This window comes from Macrobrachium nipponense, chromosome 9 (assembly GCF_015104395.2).
Source record: "Macrobrachium nipponense isolate FS-2020 chromosome 9, ASM1510439v2, whole genome shotgun sequence".
In the NCBI taxonomy this organism is placed as follows: domain Eukaryota; kingdom Metazoa; phylum Arthropoda; class Malacostraca; order Decapoda; family Palaemonidae; genus Macrobrachium; species Macrobrachium nipponense.
Window position 1 is genome coordinate 54131024 of NC_061110.1, and position 16591 is coordinate 54147614.

Here is a 16591-nt window from a genome sequence, read left to right on the forward strand (position 1 = left end):
AACTTGTGCGCTCCTCCTGCAGCCTCATCAAGAGGACTCTATATACAAGACTGTAGAGTGTAGATATTGACTGGAGTGCTTCTCAAGTACCAAGATCTTTATGAAACTCAAACTGCAAGGCTGGTAGCAACTTACTGTCTTCAACAAACCTGCAAAGACGCTTAGAAAGCAGAGTCTCAAGAGTCTTAGATAAAACAATAGTAACTGAAATCGACTCATATTGTGAATTTTCTTGAATCTATCCTTTTTCAGTTTATTAATTTTACTTGCTTACGTTTGTTGCTTCACATTCTCCACTGCCATATTCATTTATATATATACCATACATAATCATAATTCATTGAATTCGGTGGCATTTTGGTAGTTGGTCAACTTCTTATGAGTTTCACAATACTTCCTAAATCATTGCGACTTCTTCAGTGTACAACATTTTCATTGAATTCTCTTCTTATATTACATTGTGCAGACGGAATTGTAGCATCCATAAACATTAACAATACATTTATATATAATACAGAATAGAATAAAGCACAAAAATTATTTTAAATGAATTTAGGTTGTACAATAATAACATATTATAATAATATTTACAATAAAAATTGTATTTGTTGGCTATAATGGAAACAAAACCCACTTGTTCTGGTTGTTTGGCAACAAACGAAGCTCAAAATAGGGTACTATTACAGGCAGTTTCAAGGTTATGGCGAGGGTTCCGTACCTGGCAGGGTGCTGTAATCCTAAAATCGTCTTAACCCGGATCATCATAATTATTGTGGGATTATATAGCACTTACAGCGCTATTACAGTGCTGTAAATGCCATGCTACAGTGCTGTAGAGCAGGTAACAACGCCGTACATCCACTTACGGTGCTGAAAAATTGTGGTTAACAGCACCATGAGGAGGCATGCCCCATAAGTCCAGAACGATGTAGCCCAAACCTGACATCCCACGGACTCAGTCAGTCGCTTGTTTTCTGCTTTCATCTTCATTATCTCATCTGCCAGTATATGTCGCGCATCTTTCAGTGCCGCCATCTCTCGCATCAGCTGCTTTTCGTTCTCGAGCAAAAGGATCTTGTTCTCAAGACTTGCTGCTCCATTTTCTGCTTGTAAACCGCTCTGTGTACGATTGCATATCTTCCTTTTCGTTATCCAGTTCCTTTCTTTGCATTCCCTCTTCGTTTTCCTCTCTATTCTTCTCTCTCTCTCTCTCTTCTCTTAAACGAGAGTAAAAAGTTTGGGACACACACACAAACACACACAACACACATATATATATATATATATATATATATATATATATATCTATATATATAGATATATAGATATATATATATATTATATATAATAATATATCTATAGATATATTATATATATAATACGTAGAGACGAGAGAGAGAGAGTTCGAGAGAGAGAAGAGAGAAGAAGGGAGAGAGAGAGATAGAGAGAGAGAGAGAGAGGAGCTGCGAGAGAGAGAGAGAGAGAGAGAGGCCGAACAGACGCTAACAGAGACGAGAGAGGAGAGAGAGAGAGAGAGAGAGAGAGAGAGAGGAAGGAAGTTACAGCCACGAAGGAGAAGTGTGGAACAATTGAGATTTCGTCTCATTACCAATTAAAGAGGCACAGAAACGAGGGCATATAATGGTGGGTATAAGTCCTGTGGGAATATGTAAAAAATTCTGGATGTCACAGAACGGTCAACGGTATCACATAGAAATACATCTATTGGTAATCCTCTTTATTCTGTCTTTCAAATCCCTCGGAAACATATCCTATTACAGGGATAAAAGAAAATCATCCTTGCCTTATATTTAAATTCTTATCCCAGGTCAACTGAATCTAACGGATTCCAACAAGTTCCTGGAAACAGTTTCATTACTTCGTAATATTACATTGATTTGCGTCCAATTTATTCCGTGGTACTTTTCACTTAGATGCAAAAATAGAGCATTATTAGTCTGACCTGTTCTTACTGAATATTTATGTTGTTTTAATCTGGTGTTCAAGTCTTTACTGGCCTGACCCAGGTAAAATAAATCACATTCCATACAAGGAACGTTGTATAAAATATTGCTCTCTTTTAGGGGGCTATTTTTTATAAGCATGTTTTTTTTATATTTTATATGTAAAGGATAAATTTGTATTAAACAATTTTTAAAAAGATTTTACAACTAAATCCAGTTAAATGTGACAAACAAAGGGTGTTTGAGGACATTTCTTTTTTTCTTTCTGATGTTTCATAGGTCTTTAGCTACAGCTATATTGGAACAACTATCCATAATGTGGTTGAATGGCAGAGATCTCTGCCTATTTTCCTGATGTTTTGGAATTCTTGATCTAAAAGCTCAGGACTGACTATTCGCAAGGCTCGAAGAAACATTGATGAAAAATCTGAAATTTTTATATTTATATAAGATGACCTGAATTAGCATGCATAGGTCAAATTATTTGTCTTTTTTCCTGTAAATACTAAATTTACAATTAAAAGATTCCCTTTTGATACAAAAAAAGAAATTCTAGCATTCATGTTTCTCTAACCTTAGCGTAAATTTAACAGAGAGGACTTGATCATTTAGTTGAGCCAATATGTTATTTACATCCAAATCTTTAGGTATGGTGGCTAAAATATCATCAACATAACGGCAGCATGTTGCAGGAAAATGGAAAACCTTGGGACTGTAAAGGCGTTAAAAAAAATTCCACGTATGAATTTCAAAGAACACGTGAAAGCAGGTTTCCTATTGCCATACTAAATGTTTATATAAAAAAATTCCCCGTTGTAAATAAATTTACAATCACATATGCATAATCTTATTAATTCCATAGCCTGGTTGTTTGTTAATTGCAAATAAAGTTTATGCAATTCATCTTTAAGGTATTCCAATACCGAGTCAATGGGTACTTAAGTGAATAAGAAACATACATAAAAACTTATTAACCGTGAATCTGCATTGATGGTCATACCCAGGACCCTCTCAGTGGGTCCTGGTCATACCATTAGTTTTGTCAATCAGTCTAAATAATTAGTTCGGTTGGTTCCGTAATTTAGAAGCTTTCAAAATATCCGATAAAATTATTGTCACCATTGCTAGGAGCTATAATTCCATAGCAGTAACAGATACTTTGGAGTCCAAAGTATCAGTTAATGGTACCGCATGTATTTGACAGTAAGTGAGACTGAAAATGGCTTGTGAGGCTTATTAACTTTATTTTCAGAATGAGTTCTGAGAACGAGATCTACTAAAGGGTTACATTCATTGAAGCAACTCAAATTTATTGACTGCCAATCCCCTAAATACAGTTAATCTGCAGCAACATTGCAAATGCTCGTAATGCCTTTTACTTACTGAATGTCAATTCAGAAATTTGTCAAAACTGAAAACATGCAAAGCATTAACAGGTTTGATAACAGTTTTTCTAATGACATTATACACAAGTTGCTACACAAGTGAGTATCTAAATGAAGCTAGTGATACTAACCGCAGTGTGTATGGGTCCACCTAAACGATATTCAGCAATATGGGAGCAATCATTGCCCAGGGCCCAAACAGTACAACTGCCCAAGTTGAATGCAAGGCCCTTGGTTGAATGGTTGCAATACTTCAGAGGTCGCAGCTATGTAGTCTAAGTCAACGAACACCACCAACTCCACCCACCTAATATAGTCTCAATAAAAGTCCTTTGTAGATGAGGTTCAACAATATATTTCTGTTGACTTTATTTGTCACATGGCCTGTTGAATAAATGGTAAAACTCGGAAATTTAATCGGCTGCTTAGTTCTCTTGTGAAATTTAATTCGTTATTAGTCTCTGTCTAGGGAATAAATAAGAAGATTATAGAGACATACTAAAACTTGCTTTGCTTCGCCGAAAACTGTTTTCAATTTTCGCGGTCATCTCGCTAACTCTCGAGAAATCTCGTGTTTGACGAGACTGTGTTTAAACTACTACTTGCTGGCGTACTTTTCGAAAATGGATAACATTTATTGGTTGCACGACATCGATATTTCATATATTGTTTATTTGATGACTTGTGTGCATTTTATGTGAGAGCTAAGAGACACAATAACTTGATTTATAGTAGTCCTTATATCGAGGTCGGAGAGGATTTGTTTTGGTTTGACAGACTGCTTTTCCCGCCTAAGTCAATGATAATAAGACTTTTGTTCTTCGACCAAAGGACAGAAGACTGCCATTATTGAGCTTGTTTAACTCATTGGGTAAGTCTCTACTGTATCTGAGCAACTTGTGAGTGGGTAGGCGTAGGATTTTTTCCTAAGACTGACGCTGCAGAAGACCCAAGGCATGGTAGGTACCTGGGGCAGATCCTGTGAGGCCAATGAATGCAGGCGCTGTTTTGTGGTGAGGGTGGTCGCCCTCGTTTAGTAGGTAGTTCGGCCTAGTACCTGCTACCTTGGCACCAGACTTGACCTCATTGCGCTTCTTTCTGTTGACCGAATGCTTCTGTATGTTACCGTTTTCACTCACGTAGAAAGACCCATTGACGGGCTTAGGGTACTGAATGTTGCAGCCTTACCTGGCCTAGCTACTAGCTAGGTAGGTAGGTAGTAGTAGCCTAGGTATAGGGATAACAACCGCATGGACTGGCCAACGCACCGAAGGTCACGGCTGGACACCCTCCGAAAAAGTACTTTATAACGCGTCCTGAGATCGAAGGTGGTCATCAGTCGCGAGTTGTTGGTGAGAGACGGAGCTAAAGACCTCTACTCTCCTTTTGAAGTGAGTTTTTTTCTCCAAAGTTAAAAATTAAGGCCAAATTTAAAGCATTAAATAGAGGGTAGTGAAAAGGGTGGCCAACGCAGTGCAAACTTCACTAAAACGCTTTCGAAATTTTTACTTACGATTAAATAACTTAGTAACAGATTGACGCCATCTCGATGTTTGCGGAGTTGCTTGTGTCAACAAACTTCCTATTTCCTTTGATAAATTCACACACCACTTGTACCCATAGACGCTGGGGCACTTTCATCACAACAATCACACATGGTCACTGGCCACAACGTTTTTAAGGAAACTACTACCTAGTAGTACTGTTTTGGTAGAAGAAGACGATGAAGCGTGCACTAGATAATTATTTAAATAGATAGTAGTAAAACATCAATATTTTTCATATTTATGATGGTTAATTTGAAAATATTCTTTATTGAAAAAGTAACTCGATTCTGACTCAAATTTAAGTAATTATTTTTCGGAATTAGGGTAAACAATCACAGACGATCCACCATCATCACGCTGGCCGGGTCTTATTCACTCTATATTTAATTGGTGAAACAAGAATATAATTACAACTCCAAGCATACCATTCAAAAGATTGAAGTTTCGTCAACATAATGTGGTATATAAAAGCCCCATACGAACTAAAATAAGCATGTGACGCTCTTCGTAAAATGTTTTCACGACGTCTTGACTTTCGTACCTAGCTATTGTAAATGAATTGCTATACTCAACTTTCTTGCAGAACAGTTTACCAGTTATTCATGCAGATTGTTATCAGCTATTCATGTAATTGTATTTACTTTTTGGATATAGCTATGAAGATGTTTTACTGCCGGATTACCGCCATAGTGTGACGCAATCGCTTTCGGTCCCTGAGCCTCTGTTTTCGCACCATGACAAATTAATGGGGCCGAATTTGCAATGACCAGAAAGTCGTTAAAAGAGGAAAGTTAGCATTGAGGGGCAACAAATACGTATTTTTTAGAATTCTTCTTCTGTTTTATTATTACGTTACGTATACGTATGTTTCATTATAGCTGTCAGTAACTCTGTGTCTCCATTAGGTAAAGATAGAATAAAGAATAGAAATGAATGGTTATTATACTGTTTGGTAGTTTCATTAGTTGAAGAGATACTAATGACAATTTATGGCTTACTGTGTGCTAGGAAAAATGATTGCTTGGCGCTCGTTCGATACTCGTAAGACGGGTAAAAGCTGAATGTAAACAATCGATTGGAAGTTTTTTTTTTGTTTGTTTGTGTATTATAGTTAATGATTAATTAATAATTATTTGAAATGAGTACATACTGATTATTTATACATTTTATTGGCATATTCTAAGCTTTTAGCTCTGAGGTTTAGATGTCAGAATCATAGACTAGGCTACAGTAGCAACCGCTAACATAGGCTAGGCTTATTGCTAAGGGACATATGCTAAAGTCCTAATATATGCAGTAAAAATTGGGTTGAACATTACATGCAGTTGAATATTACTCAAGTATGTACAGTATTTTGCCTTTTTGGAGTCATATTTCTTCCGTCGGATCGGCGTCGTAACCCTAGAACATGTGTTTTAGGCCTGGAAATATAATTTACTGGGGTGTTTTTGGAGGGCTTGGAACGGATTAGCCATTTTACATGTAAAATGTGTTCCAAGATACGAAAAACTCATGATACGAAGGGCGCCTCGGAACGGATTAATTTCGTATCTCGAGGTACCACTGTATATATATATCTGCCAGGTAAGTATGAACAAACTTTATTGTATCATAACAATATCATTTTTATGTGGTTTGGGACTTTTCTATGGAATTATGCCTTTTTGTTGCTAATGACTAGGTAAATGCTGGACTTATGTTCAGTTGCACAGTTCATATAGCTGAATAGCATACAAATAAGACAAATTTTTAAAACATTTTTAAGCTTTCCAGTTATGTATCCTGTGCACCTCATTACTGCTTGTATATTTAGTGTATTTTAACATTAGTTTTTTGACACTTGTTTTATTAATTTCTGTTTTTTATGGCATTTAAACATTATTGCTTACTGACATGAAGTGTAAATTAATGTAGATTTATTTATATATAAATCCTTAATCATTAACAAAAACCACTGTAACATCAAAAATGCCTAATTTCTAAATGATGTAACTGGAGGTTACCAATCTTCAGTGACTGAATCTAGTTTTGCAGAAGGTATATACTATCTACAGAAAGAACTTAGATTTGTATACCGATATCTTTCCTGGATACTATTATTTTTTTGCAATATCTATAAGCTGGGAAATACCAAAATACCTTTATTTTACCTCTTTTGTTTTGCCTATTAATCACAAATGCAGCACACTTTTTAATACTATGTTTTTTCCTTTCAAGGTTAATTAAGAAAACACAAAGAAAATGCGATCACATCAAAAGGTGCGAGCAAGTTTCGGGATGTCACCCGTAAAACGTCGTAGTGACATTCCCCCAATTTTAGCAGAAACTCCAGTTAGTGCTAGCCATTATCCAGGTGTATCAGATGGGACTCCTATAAATGATGATGTCTTTATGGATGTACCAGAGGTAAGTCCTAATCATGTTTTACAAATCTTGTAAGACTGGTGGCTAAGTTAAAGTTTTGGGGATAGTGTTTCTTATTGGCATTTAAGACCAATTAGCTATATAATTTGTGATACAGGAATTTTCCCTACCTTGATATTAAGGGGAGTGCTGACTCCATAAGGCCCCATTATAAAGTAATTGCCTATTCCCACCATATTATTGAAGGGATTTGCTTCAAATTTTACCTCATATTCTTCAACTAATAATGAAGTTTTTCAAAGAGGTAAAGTTAGAAATTCAACTTGTAAGTCATTTTATTTATTTATTTAATTATTTATTTTACATTTGAAAAAATCGTGATGTCACTTTTTGAAAATAATATGCCCAAAAAATTTTTCACTAAAAAATCAATTTTATACTATGTAACTTACCAAATAATTACACCGCTTACAATTTCACTTGTCGGCAGCTTGAAAACAAAAACAAGATGGCCGATGCTAATGTGCAATAGACACTTCTGCAGGTTTTGACGTAGGAAAACTGGGTACAGCTTTTGCTGAAGACAAGAAAAAATGCCTCCTTGTCTTTGAGTCCATTATACTCTATTACTTGTTATAGTGGTTATCATTATGGCATAATACCCAGCTAAAAGACCAGGCTAAAAGATATTTCTTTGATACTAGTCTGATCACCTTGGGTCACTGGCACACACCAGGGAGGGTAACTCCTTTGAGGACTCAACAGCGACTACCAAAAATAGGTTTTTCCTACTTCAAAACCTGTTTTATAAGTAATGTTAGGAATCTGAATTAAAAACAAAACTTGCATCACTGTCCTAGCAAAGAAAACCTTTCAGCTGTCCTCAGCATCTGAGATCCTTGGAAAGTGAACTTGATATGTACTTCCCAGAATTCGAGGAGGAAGAAGGGAAGTTGATAAGGAATCCATTCTCTGGCACTCTTGATATTACTACCATTCCCAGTGATGTTCAGCACGAGTTCCTTGACTTCAAACATGATTCTGCTGCCAAAGATCTCTTATGAAGAAAAATCTGAATGTACAAATCAAGAATCAGAGACGGAACGTTTGGATGTTGACCCCGACATGAGATGTACATTGTCAGTGACACAACCTCGGATTCGTCAGCTGACTGAAAAGAAACAATATCGGCCTTCCCACTGATGTGTGATAAAACATGCAGGGGTTAATTGAAATTTGTCCTAACCAAATCCAAATTTGCTATTGTCTGCTAGTCTTGCAGTCTAGAGTAGTGATGTAAGCATATCACAGAAATCTATCAAATATAAGATAATTATGACTAAACTTCGTAATAAAGCAAGGCTGTTCTCTTCATCAACATTTTATTTATTTATTTATTATTTTTACCTTTTTTGGTTGGGTGGTATTTGGGAGAGAAATGAAGGGGAGCCACACGAATTTTGAGAATTCCTGAAGGGGGGAATGGAGTGAAAAAGGTTGAGAACCACTGGTCTAAGCCCACCTTTATGATGTTGCCACATCTGCTGATGAAGTATGAATCACAATCTTCAGCAGTCTGGGTAGCCAATATAGGCAGGATAAAGAGCCTTCCTGCCTTGAGTCCCGCTGTATTCCATCAGTGTACAAACAGTGGTACTACATGAACCCTCTTACGCCTAAGCCCTAAAAACCAAAACGTCTCCCGTATGCCGAGGCGGGTTTGGAGTGAGCGCGGAAGCAGAAAAAATAATTTTTTCAAAAAATCACAGCGTGCTTAGTTTTCAAGATTAAGAGTTCATTTTTGGCTCCTTTTTTTGTCATTGCCTGAAGTTTAATATGCAACCATCAGAAATGAAAAAAATATCATTATCATATCTAAATAATGCGATATATGGTAGCAAAAAAAAAAATTCTTACATAATTGTATTCAAATCGAGCTGTGCGAAAAACGGTTAAAGCTAACGAGTTACTTTTTTCGTTGTATTGTACACTAAATTGTGATCATTTTGATATATAACACATTGCAAAACGATCAAAGCAACACAAAAAATATTATCACAAAATGATGCATGAATTCGTAACGCGCGGACGTAAAAAAAAATTTTGTTCAAAAATTCACCATAAATCTAAATATTATTCTAGAGACTTCCAATTTGTTTTAAAATGAAGACAAATGATTGAATATTATGATACTGTAAGATTTTTAGCTTAGAATTGCAGTTTTCGACCATTTCGGATGAGTTAAAGTTGACCGAATGTCGAAATTTTTATATTTTTTTTATATGCAAATATTGCGAAAATGAGAAAAGCTACAACCTTCAAATATTTTTATTTGTATTCTTTATGAATTTGTGTACATTTTCATATATGAAACTCTATAAAACACCTGATATGAAAAGGAGCAAATATTAGGAGAATTCGATGTACGCATTTCAGAGATTTGCGGCCGCGAATCGGCGTGCGGAGGGAAAGAAAGTTTTTTTTTTAAATTCACCATAAATCTAAATATTGTGCTAGACACTTCAAATTTGTTTCAAAATGAAGATAAATGACTGTATATTACTAGATTGTAAGAGTTTTACCTTACAATTGCATTTTTTGACTTTCGGTAGAGTCAAAGTTGACCGAACGTGGTTTTTTTCTATTTATCGTGATTTATATGCAAATATTTCGAAAAAGAGAAAAGCTACAACCTTCAATCATTTTTTGTTGTATTCTACATGAAATTGCTCACATTTTCATTTATAAAACTTTATGTAACGGCTAATTTTAAATGGTGCAAACATTTCGACAATTGCAGGGAAAAAATTTTTGATTTTTTTCGGAAGTTACCGCGCGGACGTAAGGAAAATGTATTTTTTTCATAAATTCACCATAAATCGAAATATTGTGCTAGAGACTTCCAATTCATTGCAAAACGAAGGTAAATGATTGAATATTACTAAAATATAAGAGTTTTAGCTTACAATTGCATTTTTCAACCATTTCGGTAGAGTCAAAGTTGACCAAAGGTTGAAATTTTTGCACATCGTTATTAATATAAAAATATTTCAAAACTGATAAAAGCTACAACCATGAGTTGTTTCTAGTTGTATTGTGCATGAAATTGCGCACATTTCCATATATAAAACTTCCTGTAACGGCAAATTTAAAATGGTGCAAACATTAGGACAATCGCACGAAAAAAATTTATCGGAAGAGTTACCGCGCGGACGTAAGGAAAAAGTTTTTCATAAATTTACCATAAATCGAAATATTGTGCTAGAGACGTCCAATTTGTTGCAAAATAAAGGCAAATGATTGAATATTACTAGAATATAAGAGTTTTAGCTTACAATTGCGTTTTTCAACCATTTAGGTTTTGGCACTTATATTTATTTATATGAAAATATTTCAAAACTGATAAAAGCTACAATCATGAGTATTTTATTGTTGTATTCTACATGAAATTGTGCACATTTTCATAAATAATACTCCATGTAACGGATAATTTAAAATGGTGCAAAAATTATGTCAAAGTGACAAAATAATTTTTGAGATGTGTCACTGATACTTTTTAGTATGATAAGAAAGAAATTCGTGCTTGCGCGCCTGCGTAACGATTGTAAACAAAACAACACCTTGATCCGTGAACTCCTAGCATCCCCCAAGGCGCGTGATTCAAAAGTTTTCGGCTGGTAGGCCTATAAGTATTTTTCCGCGAATTAAAAAAAAAAACTTTTTTGAGTCGACGTATAATACGTCCAATCGGCATACGGGAGATATTTTGACTCGACATTTAATACGTCCAATCGGCGTAAGAGGGTTAACTTAGACTGGGAATTCTTGATAAATAGTCTTTGATAAAGAGCCTTCCTGCCGTGAGTCTAGCTGTATTCCATCAGTGTACAAACAGTGGTACTACATTAACCCTCTTACGCCGGAGCCCTAAAAATCAAACGATCTCCCGTATGCCGGGCCTGGTTTGGAGTGAGCGCGGAAGTGGAAAAAATAATTTTTTCAAAAATTACAGCGCGCGTACTTTTGAAGATTAAGAGTTCATTTTTGGCTCCTTTTTTTGTCATTGCCTGAAGTTTAGAAGCAACCCATCAGAAATGAAAAATAATATCATTATCATATGTAAATAATGCGATATAGGTAGCGAAAAAAAAATTCATACATAATTGTATTCAAATAACGCTGTGCAGAAAACGGTCAAAGCTAACCAGTTACTTTTTTGCGTTGTATTGTACACTAAATTGCGATCATTTTGATATATAATACATTGTAAAACAATAAAAGCAACACCGGAAAAATATTATCACAAATGATGTACGAATTCGTAACGCGCGGAAGCAAAAAAATATTTTTTCAAAAATTCATTCCGTAAATCACAATATTGTTCTAGAGACTTCCAATTTGTTTCAAAATTAAGACAAATGATTGAATATTACGATACTGTAAGAGTTTTAGATTAGAATTGCAGATTTCGACCATTTCGGACGAGTTAAATTTGACCGAATGTCGAAATTTTAATATATATATTTTTTCATATGCACATATTTCGAAGATGGAAAAAGCTACAACCTTCAATTATTTTTTATTGTATTTTTCATGAATTTGCGCACATTTTGATATATGAAACTCTATAAAAAGGCTAATATGAAAAGGAGCAAATATTAGGATAATGCCATGTACGTATTTCGGAGACTTGCGGCCGCGAATACGGCGCGCGGAGTGAAGGTAAATATATTTTTCAAAAATTCACCATAAATCACAATATGGTTTTAGAGACTTCAAATTTGTTTCAAAATTAAGAAAATGACGGAATATTACTAGGCCGTAAGAGTTTTAGCTTACAATTGCGTTTTTCAACTATTTCGGTAGAGTCAAATTTGACCGAACGTGGTTTTTTTCTATTTATCGTGATTTATATGCAAATATTTCGAAAAAGAGAAAAGCTACAACCTTCAATCATTTTTAGTTGTATTCTACATGAAATTGCGCACATTTTCATATATAAAACTTTATGTAACAGCTAATTTTAAATGGTGCAACATTTCAACAATCGCACAAAAAAATTCTGATTTTTTCGGAAGAGTTACCGCGCGAACGTAATTTTTTTTTTTTCATAAATTCACCATAAATCGAATATTGTGCTAGAGACTTCCAAGTCGTTGCAAAATGAAGGTAAACATGATTGAATATTACTAGAATATAAGAGTTTTAGCTTACAATTGCATTTTTCGACCATTTCGGTAGAGTCAAAGTTGACCGAAGTTGAAATTTTTGCACTTAACGTTATTTATATGAAAATATTTCAAAACTAAGATAAAAGCTACAACCATGGGTTGTTTTTTGTTGTATTATGCATGAAATTGCGCACATTTCCATATATAAAACTTTATGTAACGGCAAATTTTAAAAGGGTGCAAACATTCAGGACAATCGCACGAAAAAATTTATCGGAAGAGTTATCGCACGAACGTAAGGTGAAAACGTTTTTTCATAAATTCACCATAAATCGAAATATTGTGCTAGAGACGTCCAATTTGTTGCAAAATGAAGGCAAATGATTGAATATTACTATAATATAAGAATTTTAGCTTACAATTGCGTTTCTCGACCTTTTCTGTAGAGTCAAAGTTGACCGAAGGTTGAAATTTTTGCACTTATCGTTATTTATATGAAAATATTTCAAAATTGATAAAAGCTACAATCAATGATTATTTTTTAGTTGTATTGTGAATGAAATTGCGCACATTTCCATATATAATACTTCATGTAAAGGATAATTTAAAATGGTGCAATAATTATGTCAAAGTGACGAAATAATTTCCGAGATGTGTCACTGATAATATTTAGTGCGATAAGAAAGAAATTCGCGCTTGCGCGCCTGCGTAGCGATTGTAAACAAAACAACGCCTTGATCCGTGAACTCCCAGCATCCCCCAAGGCGCGTGATACAAAAGTTTTCGGCTGGTAGGCCTATAAGTATTTTTCCGCGAATTTTTAAAAAAAACTTTTTTGAGCCGACGTATGATACGTCCAATCGGCATACGGGAGACATTTTGACTCGACGTTTAATACGTCCAATCGGGTAAGAGGGTTAACTTTAGACTGGCAATTCTTGATAAATAGTCTTTGTAGAGCCCAAGTGGGACCTTAAGGATAACACCTCTGAGACCTAGCAGTACTTGCAAAGAATAAATTTTTCTTACATCAAACTTGTTTTTTAAATGCAGCGCCACATAACAATTGCTGTTATGTGAACTATCTCCAACAGCTGTAATTTTTAAATAACCAAGTATAGTGTATGGCAGTAAATGAGAGAATAGCCTGATGTATATTGATGTAGAAAAGTTGGACTTGCTTGTGAGTTGTAACAGCTTTACTTTTGTTTGCATTTTTCCCAGCTCCATTGTCATCACCTACATTTTGTGTGCATGTGTTTATTAATTTTAAATTTATAATGGATTAACTTTATACATTTTCTTCTGAATTCCAGCTTTTACAAGTAGCTATTGTCTACCAGATTACACAAATGGGAAAAGTAAAAAAAATGTTGATGTTCCATTAAATCATTGATGATGAAACTGCAAATTTGAAACCTGTGAATTTTGATGGATCATGTGTATTGTTTTATTGGTAAATCATCTTTATGGCCTTCAAATCATGCTGTGTAAAATAACTTTTTGTAACCTAACAAGGGGCCTTAGGTGTCAAAAGAGTGACTTCCTTATAGGGTACAGAATTTTTGAAAAAAAAAACTAGGATTTCTAATGATATATATATATATTTATATATCTTGATAGACAAAATTGTATATAATGTAATTGTTCTTTTCAGAATAATGATGAAAAGGAAAAGAAAGAACGTCAGCTTAACCGTCTGCAGCAGCAGATACAAGCACGAACATTTTCATCACCCTCTGCCACTCCTTCAGATAGACGCAAATCTTTAAGCACTGTTGCTGGTCTTACAAATCAGGAGTTATCTGAGCATTATTCTAAATGCATTCAACTCAATGCTGAAAATGTAAGTGTCACTGAATTTCATGCATTTATTGTTGGGAAATATTGGCAATGAATTCATAGATCTTTATTATTTTTAATGCAACGAGCTTCTCTAAACTGGGTAATGTCTCAAGTCAGTATTCTTTGTACTGATATTGCTTTTATGTTTTAAAGATAGTTATGCTATGCTGCTATTAGATTGTGGCAGGATCACAAGCTAAAAAAAGCAGGCAAGACCACCCCACATTTACGTTAATCACTACTGGCTTACAAATTTCCCCCAGCCATACTTTCCTCTTTACGTTACTTTAATTACCAACAAGTCACTTGGGTCAGCAAGGCAAAAAATCATCTCAACACATTTACTCACCAGGAAACTTGACACAGTCAAGGCGAGAAGCTGTGCTTTCAGCATAATATATGGCCGTGGAAAAACCACTCCACCACTACTAGTGAACAAAACATCAAACAGCGAACCACTATCAACTCCCACTGAACACTAAAAAACAAAAATAAAACAAACAAGCACCAAGACCATACAAAACATGATAAATCAGTAACACAAACAAACACCAGACAATCACCAAATCTATACAACAATCTACAGCATCAAACACCACAAATTACTCGCAACTCGACAACCATACGAACTCAAGCACAATGAACTCAATTACTCAAAACCAAACTTATGTGAAAACACACACAGAAGACTCAACTGACTGACCACCTCTCACTCCGAATACCTTCTTTGACTGACTAATTCTGACTCTGACTGCCAACAAGCAATTCACTTTCTCTCTCTCAAAACGGAAAACCACAGACACAGACCTTCCCCATACTATCATAACAACAACAAATAAACACAGAACACGATATGGCAAATACACAAAACATCCAAACCCTTCCCATTGCCTCCAGCAAGCACAAACAACCTAACGAGACAACAACCAAATCAACCAGGCACCCGCTCTCTCTCTCTCTCTCTCTCTCTCTCTCTCTCTCTCTCTCTCTCTCTCTCTCTCTCTCTCTCTCTCTCTCTCACAAGCGACCCTTCAGAACGTTGTCAAATGCAATCACTACATCACTCCTCCATATTTCCTCCCTTGTTACATTTGACAATGTCTCATCACATACTCAGAAAATCCGCACTATATTGCTTTTCTCAACACCCAGGGATGTTTAGATACTGACCCCCTGGATCTTATTTGAGGCCCCTCATTCACTAGTCGCGTTGCCATTCACTACTTCTAGACCACTTTCATCCAGACTCACATCTCCCTTGCTATTGTCCTCCCAAATCTCATTAACTATCTCATCTAACCCTTCTAACTCTGGTCCCAATATCTCCCATATCTCTGCTACCAAATCACTCACCCCATTCACACTCCTGTCAAACTCCTGAAGGGACTCATTCATACTATCAGCTACCTCCCGACTTCTTGGTTCCCCTCCTGTTGAAATCTCACTAAACCCTGTCAACTCAAATCCACACACACTGAAGTCTCATCCATTCCCTCCTCAGGCTTATCTATATTGCACGCTTTATCAACCATCTCAACCCTAGCACTAACCCCTCATTTATGCAGTCCTCGCCCTTCCCCTTCATTCCTTTTCTTCACCTTCTGCTTTCTTCCATACTCAACCAAAACTGATTGCCAATCCCCAAAATCCATTTGCTCATTGATGCTCGGCTCATACTTAATCACTTTCAACCACTCACTCTTCGCATTCTCACGGACATACTGTGGCACATCCCTCCACCTGCGGGGCTGGGTATGGTGTGCACTGACCTCATCCATACCCCCATCCACTCGCAACTTTCTCAAAACATAACTTGAGCCACTTGGTCCCACTTCTAAATTTCAAAAGGCCCCTCAAATTTTTCCTTACCTTATTCACATCCATATTCACATCCATCCTTCCCCTCTCGACCACCTCTTACAATACTTTATCCCCAATCCTGAAACTTTCAAACTTCCTACTTGCGCTCTTGCACAAATCCCGATCACTCTCATAAACCCAACCTTGGCCTAATAATTCTCTTGAAAACAACATGGCGTTGTACACCCACACTGCATGCCAATCATTATCAGATTTACTCATCATTCGCAAAATCTCAGTCAACGTCGTAACAGTTCGTTCAGCCAAACCATTTGCACTGGGTATATAAGGAGTAGAATAAACATGCACAATACCCCATTTCCTCAAATTCCCATCCCACAAACTCAGGCCCATTATCACTCAACATTCTCACAGGCTTACACACACATCAGTAACATCACTTGGCTCACCATTCATGTGACAGTCTCATTCCTCTTATCTTGGATGGGGACAAC

The 16591-nt window shown here is 35.8% G+C and overlaps 1 protein-coding gene across 1 annotated transcript in view; it reads left to right on the forward strand.

Moving 5' to 3' along the window:
* Positions 1 to 3918: 3918 nt before the first annotated feature.
* LOC135218360 (condensin complex subunit 2-like) overlaps positions 3919 to 16591 on the forward strand; it is a 230946-nt gene continuing 218273 nt past the window's right edge. The window contains exons 1-3 of the mRNA XM_064254600.1: positions 3919 to 4220; positions 7114 to 7302; positions 14089 to 14277. Coding sequence (XP_064110670.1) covers positions 7138 to 7302; positions 14089 to 14277 — 354 coding nt within the window. The 5' untranslated portion in view covers positions 3919 to 4220; positions 7114 to 7137. The remainder of the gene's footprint in view (positions 4221 to 7113; positions 7303 to 14088; positions 14278 to 16591) is intronic.